The 18,372-nt window shown below is 46.9% G+C and overlaps 1 protein-coding gene across 3 annotated transcripts in view; it reads left to right on the top strand.

Annotated features, from left to right (window-relative positions):
• Nucleotides 1-18,372, top strand: part of AXDND1 (axonemal dynein light chain domain containing 1) — a 564,522-nt gene that overhangs the window by 84,621 nt on the left and 461,529 nt on the right. For all 3 annotated transcript variants that reach the window (XM_085601802.1, XM_085601801.1, XM_085601803.1), the window contains exon 4: nt 17,448-17,548. In XM_085601802.1, the coding sequence (XP_085457928.1) occupies nt 17,448-17,548 (101 nt within the window). The remainder of the gene's footprint in view (nt 1-17,447; nt 17,549-18,372) is intronic.

Genomic DNA, 18,372 nt, shown 5'->3' with positions numbered 1-18,372 from the left:
GGGCTATGGGCTTTTCACTGACGTGAGCTTTGCAATCACAAGAAAAGAGACAGAAAGGCTAGGCTTTCTCCTTTGCAGATGGGTTATGTTTATTCCTCCTTCTCCAGGCAGGAATGCGGCTCGGTAGGAGTAAGCAGATAACCGTGCTCAATACTGTCTCGGCACCTTTGACAGGGCCCCTTTGGCTGAGGCCCAAGTGTGCAAGGCCAAGGATACGCAGCTGCAGCTTTCTGAACGTCTGAGGCCTGAAACCTCTTTTCGGGTCTGGCTGAGCCACAAAACACGGGTTTTCATGTGGTGCAGGAAAACATGATGCGAAACGTGTAGGCCTCAATACAGATTTGTCGTTTCTCTCATGGGAGACTGGATGATGACAGGCCACGTTTATAGCATAAGCATCATGATAGACAGGCCATGGTGATAGACAGGCCATGTAGGGGAAAAGCATGGGATACATGCATGTAGAAGTAAAGCGTTTGAGGGGGACGTAGGGGACATATAGGTCTCGCAATTTTCCATTTCCTCATTCCCTCCTTGTCCCCTAGTGGACCCTTCATGTCACGTCTATTCTCATGAGACAGTCAATCTGTTCTTGCAGCATTATTTTTCCGTTTTCAATTCTTTGTAAATGGGGATGTGGAACACATGCGGTAGCACACAGGCCGCAAATGGCCGGACCACACTGCAGACATAGACAACAACTAAATATCATTAGTAGTATTAATCCACAGATGGTCAACACTTTCCATCCCCATGCCGATATTAATCCCCAGAGCCAACTGGACCAAGTCCACGTGCCTGGGTCTTGATGTATGCTTTGGGCAATCTTGTGGAGCCTTGTTATTGCTTTGTATACAGACAGTGCGTTATTAGGAATGAAAACGCAACAGCTAGAACCGATGACCCTACAAGCCCCGCCCCTATCCGCCAGGATGACGTCAAGAACAAGACGATTCTGAAGAACGACCAGTCTCATAGCGGACTGTTCCTGGGTCAAATTCCCCAGGGTTGATGCAGTCTCATTAGCAACTGTTTCTAGAATCCTTGTTAGCCTGCGGATAAGTTTACTATTCTGGACGGGACCTATGAAGAAAAAGAATCCTTTGTTGAAATCCGTGTATTGCTCCCAAGCTGTCTCAGTCTGGTCAATGCCAGAGGCACCGAGCCCTCGTCTGTGTCTGACAAGTGCGAGTCGAAGATCTTGATGATAGGTCGATGGGGCCAAGAAAACGGGTGGTAAAAGAAATGATATGTAACACGTCCCACCCCAGTGTAAGGGCAATTGCACATAGGCTGTCTGGCCACAAATAAAATAGGTGTGTCGTGATGCTCTGAAATAGGACTTTCCTTTGTCTTTAAACACTATTATAGTATTACACTCGCTGTGTCCCAAATGTACTGAGCCTTCTTTTCTGACACACAAGTTCCCTTTCACCGGCAGAACTGTAATTGAGGATGGACCTGACATGTGTATGGGCTTTACATTCAACACTATAAAATCGAGGGTCGCATTTCCTTGCAGATACTCTTCATTTTCTAGTTCTGTACCTTTCCTTTGGGGAAGACCCTCTTCATCTGGGAAACATGCTTCATTCATGACTTTATTCAAGTCACCCCATACCCACTCGCCCCTACACTCCTCGTCTTGACATTCTTTGGCATCACCGTTGATGGATGTCATTAAGGCAAACCATGCTCCACAAGAACCATTATGGGAGAATGGAAAAGGGAAAAGAGGCAACACTCCCTTCACCTTCTGATACGGGTGAAGTCGGCCACAGACCCAGCAGTCTGTAGCATTGCTAGTCTGATGTGAATGGTGCAGCATCTGAATAAAGGTATTGTTGCGTAAGGCAAGTCGATATGTTAGCTCATGGGATGGCAGAACACTAAATGTGTGTATTATGGTATCATTAGTGGAGGAGTGTAAGAGTGAAGCAATAGGAGGAAAAATAGCATGTAGTATTAAGCTGATACATATTATCATGATACACAGAAGAGATAGAAAAATCAAAGTCACTATACATCTACCACGTAGTATTTTACAGTATTTGCTTTTCATCTTGCTCTTTTTATCGTTAGTATCGTTCGAGATCTTATGCAAGCCAGAATACATGTTCAACCGCTTCACCACCTAGTGGACTTAATTGATCAAACGGGTTCCGACTTATTAGATCTAAGTTTAGCTTTGTACTCCTGCTGCGGAGTCTCCTCTAGTAAAGGGGGCTCAAAGTCCGAAAAGTTAGTGTCCTTTTTGAACGTATCGTTATTCCCGAAGTAGCGTTTACAATGATGAAGATGAACCCATCCTTTCCGTCCTTCGACTTTAACGGCGGTCCTTGTGGTCAACAACACCAACTTTGGCGTCTTCCACCTCGGCTCAAGAGGACTTGATCTATCAAAGTTCCTTATCAATACATAGTCCCCAGGAGCAATCGAGTGTTCTTTGACCTGGGTGTTGTCAGGGAAGGCGGCGGCAACCTGTGAACGACAAGAGAGTAGTGCAGACATCAAGGAAGCCAGGTAATCTGTCAGCATGTTACTATCAATATCAGTAATTTTTTTAGGCATTGGAGTGCCCCACATATTCGGTGGTCTACCAAAAACCACTTCATAGGGAGATAAGCCTGTTCTAGAATGAGCTACCATTCGCATGTAAAAGAGGGCAACCGGCAGGGCTACCATCCAATCTACACCTTTGTCTGCGCAAATCTTCGCTAGTTTTATCTTTAAGGTCTGATTATGTCTTTCTACAAGGCCTGCTGCCTCAGGATGTCGTACACAATGGAACTTCCAGGTATACCCTAACAGAAGGGACACTTGTTTCATGAGTTCAGAGGAGAAAGGCTGACCGTTGTCGGAATATACGACACGCGGTAATCCATAACGTGGGAAAAACTCTCGCACCAATTGTCTGGCGGTAGTTACAGCAGTATAATCAGGGACTGGATAAGCTTCGGTCCACCTTGACAGTGAACATACTACTACCAGGACATATTTGTAACCTCTACATCTGTCCATTTGGATATAATCCATTTGGAGGACTTCAAAAGGATGGTCAGGTGGATGGAATCCACCTTGTTCCATCGGTATGCATTTACCTGGATTGAATTGGCAACAGATCATACATGTTCTGACCTTTTGTTTCACTGCAGCACGCAGGTGCTTGTTGAACCATATATTCTGTAAGCTGTCTAGCATTGCTTTCTCTCCTAAGTGTGCAGGACTATGTGCGGTATTTATGATCACTTGTACCATCGAATCAGGAAGAAACCATGTTGTTTTGCCCTTAGTCATCCAACCCTGATCAGTCAGTACCCCTCCTTGTTCCGACCATTTCTTTAATTCGTCTAGAGTAGCATGTGTCTGTATGTCTTGTACATCCCTGGAAGGATCCCTGACTATCATGGCTTTGGTCATTGACGGTACCTGTGAGTTCGTCATGTCTAGTGGGGTCTGAGCTGTCTGTTTAGCAGTTCGGTCTGCCAGATCATTGCCTTGAGAAATGATATCTGTGGCTTTAGTATGTGCTTTGCATTTCAGGATAGCTATGGTTGTTGGTAAATGTATTGCTTCCAGAAGGGCTTGAATAAGGGGGCCATGCTGTATCTTGGCCCCGTGAGAGGTCAAGAAACCTCTTTCTCTCCACAGTACTCCGAAGTCATGAACTACCCCATATGCGTATTGTGAGTCGGTGTAAATGTTTACTCTCAGGTGCTTAGCTCTTATGCACGCTTGTGTCAGGGCGATGAGCTCTGCTGCTTGTGCTGACAGTATGTCTATTCTTTTAGTCTCTATGATTTCAGTAGCAGTGGTCACTGCATACGCTGCCACTAATTCTCCCGCCCCCGTCCTCATGCATGAGCCGTCAACATATAGTGTTAGATCAGGGTCTGGGAGTGCAACATCTGTCAAGTCTTGTCTTGGTTTAGTCACGGTATGTATTACTTCTACACAGTCATGTGAGGAAACGCTTTCTGTACTAGAGGGCAAAAGAGTAGCAGGATTTAGTATGTTGCATCGTCTGATCTCGATGTGTGGTTGAAATAACGTCAGCTCATAACCTGTCAGTCTCGCTACAGTCAGGTGTTGGGTTTGTGTTCGGTTCAAGAGAACCTCTACTGCGTGCGGTACTTGTACTGTCAGGGGGTGGCCCAGCACTATCGAGTCACTTTGTCTTATGGCTAAGGCCGTTGCTGCAACAGATTTTAGGCACGCAGGCAAGGCCTGGGCTACTGGGTCCAATGTACTAGAAAAATAAGCACAGGGCTTGTGTTTTCCTGCATGATCTTGTGTGAGGACAGATAGTGCTGTTCCATCCCGCTCTGTCACGAAAAGCATAAAAGATTTGTTGTAATCAGGGATTGCTAAAACTGGTGCTTGACATAAAGCTCTTTTTAATTCTTCAAATGCTACAGTGTGTTCTTGTGTCCAAGGGAGGACATTAGTAGAAGATGCCTCCTGTGTCGTCAACTGTATGAGGGGCTTGGCTATGTAAGCATACTGGGGAATCCACTGCCTGCAATATGAAGTGAGGCCAATGAATGCACGTACCTCCTTTTGCGTCTTGGGCTGTGAAAGGCCAGAAATCAATTGTATACGTTCTGGTGTCAGTCTCCTACCCTCCTTGGATAGCAAGTGCCCAAGGTACGCCACTTGCTGTTCACAGAATTGTAACTTCGAAGGGGACACTTTGTGCCCCTTGTCAGCCAGAAAGCGTAAGACCGTCAGTGAAGCATCTTCACAATCATGCTCCGATCTTGCAGTGATGAGAATGTCATTGACATACTGTATCAGTGCTGTAGAGCTAGGCATATGGATACTGTCCAGTTGTCTTTTGAGTGCCTGACTATAGATGCTAGGACTTTCCGTGAAGCCCTGTGGTGCTCTTGTGAATCTGAAGCTGCGGCCTTTTAAACTGAAACCGAAAAGATATTGGCTGTCTGGATGTATTGGGATACTGAAGAAAGCGTTCTTCAGATCGATAACTGTAAAGAACGTAGCATGTGCATCAATGGCAGTCAATAATGAAGAGATGTCCGCGACCACAGGGTACTGTGGCACCACACATTTGTTTAATTCTCGCAGGTCCACAACTAATCTATATACAGGTGGTGTATTGGGGTTAGTTCTTTTAAGAATAGGAAGAACCGGTGAATTGCATATATTTGAATCAGTCTCAATCACCACCCCTTGTGCAATTAGGTCATCTATTATTTTCAGTAACCCCACTTCAGCCTCAGGTGGTATTTTGTATTGTCTAATCCGTGGCAGCACTACACCTTCCTTGAGGGTGACCTGGTGCGGTGTAATGTTCATGTAACCTACATCAGTCGGGCCTTGTGCCCATAGGTGCTGTGGTACATTTTGGAGCCTGATGTCAATATCTTTCATTACAAAATGTCCCTTGAAATCACGTAAATACAGTCGCACTCCTTCTGGCGAGCAACAGATAATTGCTCCCAGTTCCTTTAATGTTTTTATACCAAGTAAGTTTTCTGGACATGATTTAGTAAGCAGTAAGTCTGTAGTATGTATTAGTGGACCAACTCCTAAGGAGATTGGTTCCGAAACCTCATTAATAATAGGTCTACCTGAAAAACCCAGGGATGCACTCTTTGAGCCCGAGAGGGGTGCCCCTGGCACCTCGGAATGACTGATAGTGGTTCTACTCGCCCCCGTGTCAATCAAAAACTTTTTATTTTGTCCTAGTAAACGTGCATGTACATAGGGACCCGCTTGGTCCACAGGAACTAGAATAAGGGGCAAGTCGAATTCCCTCTCTGGGCTGCTTCATGAATATGCTTGGTATTCTGGATAGGTAGTTGGGGCGTGCTCATACATTTGTGTTGTGGCTCTGGCTGGTGCAGGTGCATGGACAGGCGGTGGAAACGTATCTGATGTCTGATGTGTGTTACTGCCCTTGGGAGGATACTGACGAGGCTTTGTTTTACCTATGGCTATATTGTGTTTAAGCACTGCACATTCATTTACGAAGTGGCCTGGTTTCTTGCAATAATTACAAGTCCCACTAGTTTGTTTCGTGCTATTCTTGTTCGTGTTTGTGTTTGCCGGTGTTGATTGGGCCACCAGCATCTTCATCTTTGTGTCTTTCATGCGTCTCTTTTCTTGGTCATGTTCCTCTCTAATTCTGTTCTGGTGATACTGTAACATCTGTAACATTTGGGAAGGGCTGCTTGCTTGCCAAGTACTCTCAACCTTCAGTACCCTATACTTTACCTCAGGTATGGAATTTTCTACTAATTTGCTCACGAAAAGATGGGAATATGAATCGCTACCGGGCTTAAGGCCACTATTGATAGTAAAACATTTCTCAAACCTAGAGTAAAAATCGCTAGTGTCCTCGTCTGGTTTCTGTTTACAAGCTGAAATAGCATCCCAGTCTTCTTTCTTGGTAATTAATAATCTCGGCAAAACCTGCACAAGGAGTTCAGGTAATTCTTTAGCTCGAGGACCCAGACCAACCCCCGGGCCTCTTGCGTCTTCTTCTCTTTGCAACACATCCCAGCCGATCTTTTTCTCTCCCACCTCCCAGTCCTTTTCTTTAAGCTTCTCGTAAACACCAGCAGGCAATAGTACTTTTAATAGCTTTAGAATGTCTGCATATGTATATTCCCCTAAGCGGAGAATGTCTTTTAGTTCTCTGTGAAAACCCCCTGGATCTTTATCATGGGAGGGTAACATTTTTTTCATTTCCAGTATCTCTAATTTTGACAGAGGGGTGTAGACATACACCCGTTGCAGTTCGTTATTTGCACCCTTTACAGGATGAACCTCCCGTAGGGGGTTCAACTTGTCGTACGCCTGCCCTTTAACCTGGGGTGGAGCGGGAAGGAGGGACCTAGTTACGTATACTATATATTTGTGTCGCTGATCCAAGATGACATTAATCAATTCTGTACCCAAGTTCATCCATCTGTCTAGTATTATGTCGTCCAGCAACCTATACAATAGACCAGGACCAGAATATTGGCTCTCATACAATGTTATTAAATGTTGGACCATGTAAACACCAGCTATGCGCTGTTCGTTTGGTGGAAGGCTCAAGAACGTCTGTGCTACGATATCATTATTATATAAATCATATTGGGATACCCACAGAGTGGCTGACCGTGCTAGTTCGTTTTCGGTCGGGGTGAAGGGCTGTTCGTTACCTAACCATTCATTCACCGCTTTGTCGGTGATTTGGAACAGACTTTCAAGGGAATATCTTTTTTTTATAGCCGTTCCCTGTTTACGGTGATTTAGGCCCTTGGGCCTTTCGAATCGTCGGGCATGGCCCACATATGGTATTTTATCTTGGTCCCCTACTTCATCATCATCAGATGATAACGCAGCTTTTTCGTTCAGTCCTGCTTCGTGTGACGCTATTATTGCCTTTCGGATTTTGGCCAACATGTTGTCTGTCTGTCCTGATTTATCATGCTGACCGGCATCTATGCGGTCACTCCAACCAATATAACGACGGTCTACATCCCCGTTACCTTCGTCTTTTTCCCTGATCAGACAGTTAATTAGGAAGCGAAGGATATGGTTCTTAATAATCACTTTTCTATTTTGTACAGCATCTGCTATGCTCTCCGAACCTTCCCCTGTTCTTATGAATGTGTACATTTTCTTTAGATGTTTATCCATATCTGGTAATTTTTCCAAATCTGTGACTGCTCGTCTAAGCCGTAGTGAAAACACGAGCATTCTGTCCTTTCCTGGATCTGGATCGTATATACATTCGGGGATGTCTACTTTTACTGTCGGCCCCCCTCCTGACGCTATTCCGGATCCTCCCTCCCCGCCATCCTCGAGCTCCTGGAGCTGGTCTTGCGTTGGGGGTGCAGGGAAAGATCCGTCCACGTATGCTGGTGGGGATTTCTCTAGGTAGGTGTTAATAAACCTTTCGGATGCTGTTTGTTTTATTTTTCGGGGTACTGGCGGTGGCTCTCTAATGGAACTTTCTACTGGGGTCACTTTTGCTAGTTCCTCTGAAAGGACGGGGTAAATACCAGCAACGACAGTATTCTTTTTTCTTTCGATCTGCTCTCTTTTTACCCGTTCCCCTTCCTCCTGTAATTTCTTTTCTTTGGCTTTTTCAGACTCATTTTTACTTCTCTCTATTTTGTGGAACTCTTTTTCTGTTCTTCTATGTGACTCCTTGCGCCACAACTCAATGGCGTCCTTCTGAGCAGGTCTAGATTTTCTCTTCCATATTTCTTCCTCTACTTTCATAATGCTTTCCGCATCCCCTGTTCCCGTGATAGGCCATCTATACTTTGTCTCTAAATCCTTCGTGTAATCCACCCATAGTTCTAAAAACAACACGGCATCTAAACCATGCTTACAGTACATGAAATGTCCAGGTGTGTCTCTAGGCGGAATGTTAACTGGTTCCTCTAGTACACCTTTTCTGGTACATATCTTTTTTTTTTTTTTTTTTAAATTATTTTTATTTATTTTAAATTGTATTTCCAACGCAGAACATAATAAGCATGTCACAGTGAAGCGTCCATCTCTGAGTGCTCTATTACCACCCACCGCCCCCCTCCCCCCGCATAGCCACAGACATCTCGATACGTTAATATAGAGGCACCCGCCATCCATGGGTGTCTCACGGTGCATCCAGGTCGTGTTCATGTGCAACCCGGCTGGCAGCACAGCCCTCTCTTCCCCCTCATAGCCCCCCATCCAGGCCGTGATATCGTCGCCACTTCCCCCACACTCTGGCAATTTTTTTTGGGCAGCCCCGTGCTTTGTATGTTACTCTTTCGGCCGCCATATACATATCCATCCCCCTCCTCCAGTCTTCGAGCCTCGGGGGGTTCGGGGCTCCCCATTCCCGCGCCACGTCCCTCTTGGCCACCACTAATGCTAGTGTTAAGAAAATGAGCTGGGGTCGCGTCAGGTCTGTATCATTCGTTAGCCCTAGTAGAACTAGTTTGGGGTCCAGGGGTAGGATCATCTCAAGTACTTTCCCTAGTTCTCCCACTATCTGGGCCCAATAAAGTTGGAGAACCCCACACTCCCAGATGGTGTGGTAGAAGTTGCCTTCTGCGTGTCCACACCGCAAACAGCTGGGGTCAGCGGCCCTCCCCATTCGGTGTAGGCGGAGTCGATCATTTCTGGTACATATCTTACGCAGTTTTGAAAACAACGGCATGTTGGAATGTAACCGAAAACAAAAATCACAATGAACGAAAAACAAAAATCACAATGAAACCAACTTACATAAAAACCTAACACATTCAAACCTAACTGAACCTGACTAAGACAATAACATTCATACAGTTAAATCGGTGCACCTGAAAACTTGGACTTTATTTCTTTAATTCTTGATGCATGCTCTTGAACATACCGGTCTCACAAGTGAGACACGTCTTTACCGTGTTCATTAAATGAACCTGTCTGTATTGCAACCCCCATGAGAAAACTCACCGGGAAGCAGAACTTGAACTTGAACTTGAAGGCCTCGGATACTTGACGCTGCGCAGGGAATGGCGTATCTTAGGTGGATCTCTAGAAACCTCGGACACAGCTCTCTCGCAGGGTGGGCTCTGGGTCGGGACAATCCGCAATCCTCATCGCCTCGTATGGATGCCTGGTCGCAGTCCGTCTCCTTCGTTGGCCTGAGGGAGTTGGCGGGGAAAACCCGCGGCGTGTACACTTGAAGTCCGTCACGGCTGTGGAAGGGGCAAAACTGGACCTTCATCTCCGGCGCATGGGGAAGGAGATTTGTCCCTATTCGGGCGCCATTTATTATCGATTTGTCGTAAATAAAATATTACGCACTCGGAATTTCTATGATTTCAATATGATCATGCATAAAGCAAGAGGCTGAGTCTGTGGTATCAGGTTCAAAAGGGCTTTATTCCAATAACTCGAGTCATAGGGAGAATAGTACCATCACCACAAGGGATCTGGAAGGGTCTCAAAAGTATTCTCAAAAGCATTATTCACAGAGTACAGTATATATACATTTCTATAATATACGTAAGCAAAAGAGCAAAAGAGAATGAGATAAGAGCATGTGGGTGTGTAGGTAGGTGTGAGGTGGGCATCCATGTGAGCGTCCACTTGATGATAATAGGTAATTGTCATAGGTGGGTGGATACCTGTAGGGGGTTGCGTGATCTGCTGGAATTTTACTGGAACTTTGCCTTACTTGTGCTCGATTCGAGCATGACGTGTAGCTGACGTGGGGAGGGGTTACTGTGCAGCCGGGGAGTCTGGAAGTGAGGCCTTCAGTGTCAGGACGACCAGCACATCTTGTATTATCTGATATCTAAAGTCTGGAGCAGGGACTGATTTGTGACATAGGTTGCCCATCACCAAGAGCCGATATGGCATTTATTTCTTCATTCACTGCGTAGGCCTTACATGGGGGCTATGGGCTTTTCACTGACGTGAGCTTTGCAATCACAAGAAAAGAGACAGAAAGGCTAGGCTTTCTCCTTTGCAGATGGGTTATGTTTATTCCTCCTTCTCCAGGCAGGAATGCGGCTCGGTAGGAGTAAGCAGATAACCGTGCTCAATACTGTCTCGGCACCTTTGACCGGGCCCCTTTGGCTGAGGCCCAAGTGTGCAAGGCCAAGGATACGCAGCTGCAGCTTTCTGAACGTCTGAGGCCTGAAACCTCTTTTCGGGTCTGGCTGAGCCACAAAACACAGGTTTTCATGTGGTGCAGGAAAACATGATGCGAAACGTGTAGGCCTCAATACAGATTTGTCGTTTCTCTCATGGGAGACTGGATGATGACAGGCCACGTTTATAGCATAAGCATCATGATAGACAGGCCATGGTGATAGACAGGCCATGTAGGGGAAAAGCATGGGATACATGCATGTAGAAGTAAAGCGTTTGAGGGGGACGTAGGGGACATATAGGTCTCGCAATTTTCCATTTCCTCAGATTGAGAGCTGTGTTCCGGTGCGGCATGAAGCCCGACTGGTCTGGATGGACCAGCTTAGTGAGCAACGGTTTGAGCCGGTTCGCCAGGAGCTTGGCCAGTATCTTAGATTCGGCGTTTAGCAACGATATTGGCCTATATGAGGAGCAGCGGTCTCTGGGTTTTCCCTCCTTGGGGATAGCCACTAGGGTGGCAAGTCGTTGGTCTCTCTGCAGTTTACCCTGTGCCTTACTGTCCTCGAACATATTCTTGAGATGCACACCCAGACTGTCGGGCCTAAACTTGTACAACTCAATGGGTATGCCGTTTGGGCCCAAGGCCTTCCCCGTCCGCAGGTCTCCAATAGCTTTGACCAGTTCGGCGACGGTGAGGTCGCCGTCCAGCCCGTCACGGTCCTCCTCTGAGAGCACCGGCAGCCTGATATCCTTCAGGAGGTCAGTTGAGTCCTCTTCCATTCGGTCTGTGGCACTACTGTATACATCTTTAAAATGGGCGGCAAATTCGCCGATTATCTGCTGCGGCTCGGTCAGGGGAACGTCCTTCGCAGAGCGGATTTCGGCCACTACTCTCTGTGCCATTTGCTTTTTATCTAGCCAAGCAATGAAGTTACCCGCCTTGTCCCCCTGGTCATACAACTGCCCGCCTTTGTGCATGGCTAGTGTCTTAGCCGCCTCCGTGGCTAGGGCCTTATATTCAGCCGCCTTCAGCTGCATTTAATCAAGTCTTGGAATGAGAATATACATTACAGTTCAGCAGATAATCTTCTGGGGGGGGGGGGCGCCAGTCAACAGCACCAACATCCCTGCGGTCCTCAAATGTCACCCATGTCTGGACTGTGGGATCTTGAACGCCAGGAGTCTTGACTGGATTTCTCCACCGCTGCCCCATCTGCTCGGGGGGCCATCAGGCCCGTCTGCACTGCGCCTCTGTCCTCCCTCGCCGTGCCGGCCGTCTGACGCAAAGCCCCCCTTTCCAGCCAGTCCTGCAGCTCTGAAGGCGAAGTGAAGAAGAGGGATCTACTGCCGTCAATAACTTCGAGCTTCGCCGGGAAAAACATCATGTATTTGATGCCCCTCTCCCGCAATGCTGCCTTCACCCCCTCATACGAACAACGCTCCAATTGCACCTTGAGTGTGAAGTCAGGAAAAAATCTGACCGTCGCGTTTTCGTATTGTATGTCCCCTTTCTGCCTCGCAGCTTGAAGAATGGCGTCCCTATCTCTAAAGTTGAGGATCCGGGCTATGATGGTGCGCGGCGGGGCTCCTGGTTTAGGCCTGGGGACCGGCGCACAATGGGCTCTTTCAACCGAGAACATAGCGGAGAGCCGCCTCGGCTTCAGGGTGTTAAGGATTAGATCCTCAAGGAACAGGTCCACACTAGGCTCTTCCGAACCCTCCGGGACCCCCACCACCCGGACGTTGTTTATTCGGGCCCTCCCTTCCTGATACTCCAGCTTCAGGGCGGTGCTGGTGTACTAGCTCATTCACCCTTTGCTCAAGCTTTCTGGAGGAGGCTTGGAGTTCCGCGATGTCTGTCTCGTTGGCTCTGGCCTTATCCGACGTTTTATTTAAGTCTGTGCGCAAAAGGTGGACATTTTGTCGATTTTGGTCTCGAGGGTAGTCCCCAGTGTCTGGATGGCGGACATGATGGCCGCCAGGGAGGGCTCCGCCGGTGTATCCCGCTCCCCGGCCGTCCCCTCGGACTGGGGAGGCTGCTTCGGGACCGTATATTTGTCCAACTTGTTAGCTTGGGCCGCCGCCGTCCCCTTGGGCCTCATGATGGGATCTGTCGCGAAGCCCCCTTTTCACGAGAACGGCCCGCGAGGGAGATCGCTCCTGCTGTGACGCCCCACCGGGCGGCTTCCTCACGAACCCTCAAGCTGGGCCCTCGTCTGGGTCTGCGGCACCCACCGGCCCTGCCGCTCCGGCCGCCATGTGGCCCTCAGCGGAGCTCCGCCACTCAGGTAGCGAGTCACCGCGTAGGTGGATGGTCCTGTCTGTCGCCAAGCCTCCCCCGGGACGCCTCCAAACTGGCCCAAGGACGGGGCGTGCTCCGTCAGCGGATGTCGTGAAGGGAACCACGTTCCAGTGTCCCAAGGGAGAACCAAAGGGGGGCGCCAGGCGCGTGCCGCCTCACTCCCCTCCGGGGGTTATCGAATGTCCGTCCTGCCCCTGCCCCCGGGCCCTGCCGGACTAGCGCTTCTCCTCCGGGCACCGCCTCAGGGGGATTCTTCGGGGGGGCATCTAGATGCAGGGGTGCACGGAAGCCGGGCTCGAGGGAGGAGCCGGCCACCCCAACGCCACACCGCAAACCTGGCACTGCCCGCCGGCCTCCAATATCGCTGTCTCACCTCCGTCACCGCCGGCCCATCGTTGTAGCGGTGCGCCCGGCCGCCCTCGGTCACCACAAGGAAGGCGGTACTCTGCCACACAGGTCCAGTCCCAGCCGCCGTTCACCTCAGGGCAGGATTCCCGCCGCCAATGTTCAGCCCAGCGATTTCGCCGCTTCGAGGGTAGGCCGCGAGTCCGGGACGTCGCGTGTCCCTCTCCTCCCGTCTTTGCTGCTCTCCCCAGCGCCGCACGGTTCGGCCGCCGTTACTTCGCGGCGGAGGCGTCCCCGGCCCCCGGGGTTTCGAGAGTTAAGGAGCACAGGTCACCAGCAGGGCCACTGCACCCCGTGGCCGCTCCGCATGCCTGGTAATGGTCGGATATCTGTGGGGAAGGCCGCCGCTCCGACGGAGCTCCGAACTAAGCGGCCATCTTCGCCGGCGCTTAGCCACCCCTTAAGAATATTCTTGTTTGAAACTTGCATAGTACACTTACTTCTCTGTTTGATGTTATTTGTTGCTCACATCTCTGACTATTTGGCTGCAAAATGAATCCCTAGAAATAAAGTACAGCACCCTTTAAATGTCCATGCTCAATTGTCTACTGTCCAACAAAATAGGCTTATACATTTGGGCACTTCAAGTTTTGGCTGAGGTTTATCTCCCGAGGTAGTTTTCTTTCAGCTGAGGTAATACTGGTAGGGCAAATATTCTCCCCAATAACATTTTGAACCATCCTTTCTTGAAAATCCTGTACTGTGAACTGTTTCCTGCATACATGTTTACAAAGTACATGGTTGACCTTGGGGATTCCCCAGCTTTCTGCATCTTTCTGAGATTCTTTTGAAACCGTTTAACTTCCTTGTTTGGCACTTTTGGCTCACCTGGTAGCAAGTAGGTTTGGAGCATAATCTGCTCAGGAGCAATGGCTTCTTTAGTTCTCATGGGCTTTTTCTGTGGTCAGCTGACTGGCCACATGCTTAACTATGAAATATCTGCTGTAGACCGTTAGAATTTGCAGCTTTGAGAATTGCTGCAAGGCTTTAAGTTTGCATAATGCTATTGTCTAACTCACATTTCCGGGTTGTAAAATCCTAGGTCTGTTATTGGTTCATGGTCAGATCCACTGATTGTCAGATCACATATCCATTGGGTGTTATATTTTACTCATGATGATTGCCTAGATTTTATGATTGTCAAATTTAAGATCCACGGTCAAATCCCTTATCTACTGAAGGTTGAAACCCAGATGCTTGTTTGAAAATTACTGATCAAGTAATTGTTAAATCCTGCATCCACTGATAGTCAGACCTCAGCTTTGACGATTGTCAAATTTGGATTCGGATGATGTCAAAACTCCATTAAATGTAACCTCCTCAATAAAAAATGCCACCTGCTTTATTAAATGATTCAAGAGACCTGGTTATTCTGCATGTGTTAAACAATTCCCCTTGCACCATCACACACCTGTTCGCTCTCCTTGCTCTAATTCTGTCAGAAGATTTTTTTTATTTCCCTTCTAGTTTTAGAGCTCTTGATTTTGGGTCAATTGTTTGCTTTTTCAATTCATATTTAATCAGTTTTGAAACTGAGCTGTTAAAAATGTGCAGAACATATGAAAAACAAAGGATGTGAGTGTGCCTGCAGTCTAAAAATGTCAGGCTGTAGGGTACATTTAGGGGGCTTATTAATAATGCAAATAACCCTAAAGTAATTTGAGACAGTACTGGGTGGTAGCATTTACTTAAGCCAGTGTTTGATACTAGATAGACACTAAGGCCCTCATACGAGTCAGGGGGAGTGGGCTACCTCATAATATTCCCCTTTGCCTGATTCCAAGTGTCTCGATTTTTCCACACCCAGCTTTTCCATGGGGTATTTCTTCACTGTAAAATTCCCTGAGGCTTTGCCAAGCTTAATTTCTCGCTTTTATTTCTGACGGAGGGAGCATACAATTCTCCCCCTTGGCATAAAACACTTTTTCCTTCTTTCGCCTACCCCCCACAGCCCACTCCTTTACCTCAAACCCCACGAGAGGTCCCGGCACACATTTACCAGCTGCCTACCACGCCTGCTCATAGGCTAAACTCACTGGAATTGGGAATTCCATGTGATGTTACAACCGGGAAAATCGGCCCTGCATTGTAATTTCCCATTCCTTAGGTTTAACATGCGATCACACAGTACTAGGGCAGATTTACCACCTGCCTATACGCCACCCCTACAGCATTTGGAATTCCTTGTGATTTTACAACCGGAAAATCGGTCCTGCATGGTAATTTCTCGTTCCTTAGGGTTTAACTTGTGATCACACAGTACTAGGGTAGCTTCACCCCATGGTAACAGTAAAATCACATGCACTTTTTCCATGTCCCTAGTACAGTGCAACACCTAATGATGGGCTAAAAGTATTTGATAGAGGTAACTAGAAAACTATATAAAACACCGTCAAAGTAATATGGTATTGGAATATTTCAGGACATTCACTTAAGTGCTATTGACATTGAGACGTAGAGTTCCTATAATCAGACATGCATAACTAACAGCTTCTCATTTATACACACAGAACGTAATTTCCACATTAGTAACAGAAGTTACAAAAAAACAGACAGTTGCAAATTTCAGACTTCATGGACTCTTTGATTTTCTTTGAAGTAGTCATCCAGTAATCAAACGAGGATGAGTAGGAGGGATGAAAAGAAAAAAATGCATATTCAAAATGGAGTGGGCTGTGTTCATTGCGTTATTTAAAAAAATAAAAAAAGTGGGAAAATATAAGCCAAACATTAGAGTAGCTAGTTTACATGGCTTCTTCAGCTACCAATTTTCTATCTACAAGTATTAGTCCTGTGCTTTTATGGTCCATGTGCTGTGCCTGTCTGGGTGTTTGGTACAATCCCATTCACAAAACGTCTACCACCTTTTTCATTCACCCAAAAAAGATGAATTCCTTTACCTCGGGGCCATTTAAATTCTTCCCTCTCCCTTGTAACTGAGTTTCTACATTTCTGCACAATCAAAGTAGAGAAGATAGCCGATAAGCACTAGTCAACAGGCGATTGCCACCAAGATATTTAAAAAATATGCCAGTGCCTTTGTGAGAAGTTCCTTTGGTGCCATATGTAGCAAGCCAAATTGCGATCGCAAACGCTGAAATTCGCAGAATTTGAGCATTTGCGATTGCAATTCAGCTGTGTGCAATGTAGGAAGGCAAATACCTACTCGCAAGCATTTATTGAATCGCAAATGCTATGCTAGTAGGCATCGCAAATTGCGAGATTGCCTTAAGGAATTTGCGATTTCCTTTGAAAAAGCACTTTTTTGCTCTTTTGTAAGTGCCATGTGGCACACATACATGCCCATAGGGCATGTATGTGCGCCACATGTGCACACATGCACATTTCAGGGGTGCAACAGGGTGTCCTTTAGGAACCCTTGCACCCTTGAAATTGTGCATGCAATTTGCGAGTACCTATTGGGTACTCGCAAATTGCATGCGCTATTCCCATTCATTCCTAGAATGAATGGGAAGGTATTCCTTGATTGCGAATTGCAATTTGCAATTCGCAATTAAGGAATATTAAAGATTCACAATTATTATTGCGATTCCTACATACATTCCATTTTGTGAGTCCTTAATAGCGATTCGCTATAAATCGCTATTAAGGACTCGCAAAACTGATTTTACCTACATCTGTTCCTTTGTCCCAACTACTTTCTATTAAGATCCTAAGTGCGAACCAAATTTCAGAAAAATATCCCGACAATTTTTTTTTTTTTAAATTTTGTTTATTAACATTTTCAAATATTATCAATGTATTTTTGGCACTGATCATCATGAGACACACATTTGTAACAGATAAATGATCTTTTGACATATCACATATACATCCACTATCATTGCATTATCCATTGCTTCACTCCCCTGAGGAAGTGTGGGTGTCTGACGGGACCCCCACTGCTGTGCTATACTTCTTTTCGCCAGCATCATGCCCATTGTTACCCATAAAATCCCGACAATTTGAGTAAAAAACTATTCTGCACTGTTGACAACTATCTAAGATTCATACAATCAATCCCCCAACAACTCTTTATTCCCCCCTGCTTCCACCCATATGCTCTCAACTGTTTGGTGTTTTGTGCTAGGTCCATGACCAAGGTTCTGTGAGATACAATAACTCCTGTTTACTTTTCTGCTGAAAGGTGGGGGTTCGAAACCCAGACCAGCTCTGGCATCATCCAGGCCGTAGAGGAAGGTTCAAACACCTGATGGAGCAGCCTGTCTGCCTGACAGGGGCTGGTAGGTAAGTTCCAGAAGGGGTGAGTGTTTGAAAAGTTTCAGCACTCAGTCCATCATCTTGTTGTGTTTGCTATGGTTGTCCTAAGTGGCCAAGGGTATGCCCAGATGTTGGTCTCATGTTTGCTGTGCACATGGATTCAAGCTAGCCTGGCTGATGAGGATTGATACCTTTAGAACTGGTCCTAGGATGCTTGTTTCCAGTCCAGGGAGGACCTGGCATGGCAGTTCTTGCTTGACTGTTCCCATAAGGAGCGGGGTCAAGACTGATTTGCATATGGCTGGGTCCAAACTGGGGTGGCATAGTGAGCAAAAGAACAATGGATTAAACCCAGATCTTTTGACTGACGGTGAGTGGCTGAAAAGTTTCAGCACCCCGTCTATCATCTTGTTGTGTTTGCTAAGTTCCAGAAGTCGCCATGTGGGTGACGGAATTAAAGGTGTGTGCATGCATGTCTAGTGGAGCGGGGTTGGGGGTACAGTATGCGTGCCAGCGGAGGTTGTGTCTCCAGTGAAAGATTGAGGCAGAGGACAAAGGTAAAGATGAAGGTATAGTTCAAGAGTATGGATTTCTTCAGACCATCCTGTGCTATATGTGGAAATGCTCTTGTTTTGTTGCCCCTCACCTTAATTTGTCCAGTTTTATAGATGAGAGCCTTTATATCCATGTGTAGGTCCCCTGATCATCCAGTCTACAGGCAAGCTCCTCTATATCTATCTGTCAACCCTTTAACCATCCAGATCTAGAGGCATTGCATCCCTGTGTCAGTCCTGCTGTGTTTTCCTCTTCACAAAATCCAGAGGCCTGAGGTCTTCCCTAGAACACAGAAA

This window comes from Triturus cristatus, chromosome 4_2 (genome assembly GCF_964204655.1).
Source record: "Triturus cristatus chromosome 4_2, aTriCri1.1, whole genome shotgun sequence".
In the NCBI taxonomy this organism is placed as follows: Eukaryota; Metazoa; Chordata; class Amphibia; order Caudata; family Salamandridae; genus Triturus; species Triturus cristatus.
Note: the sequence above shows the minus strand (reverse complement) of the source record. Positions and strands in the feature narration are given on the sequence as shown.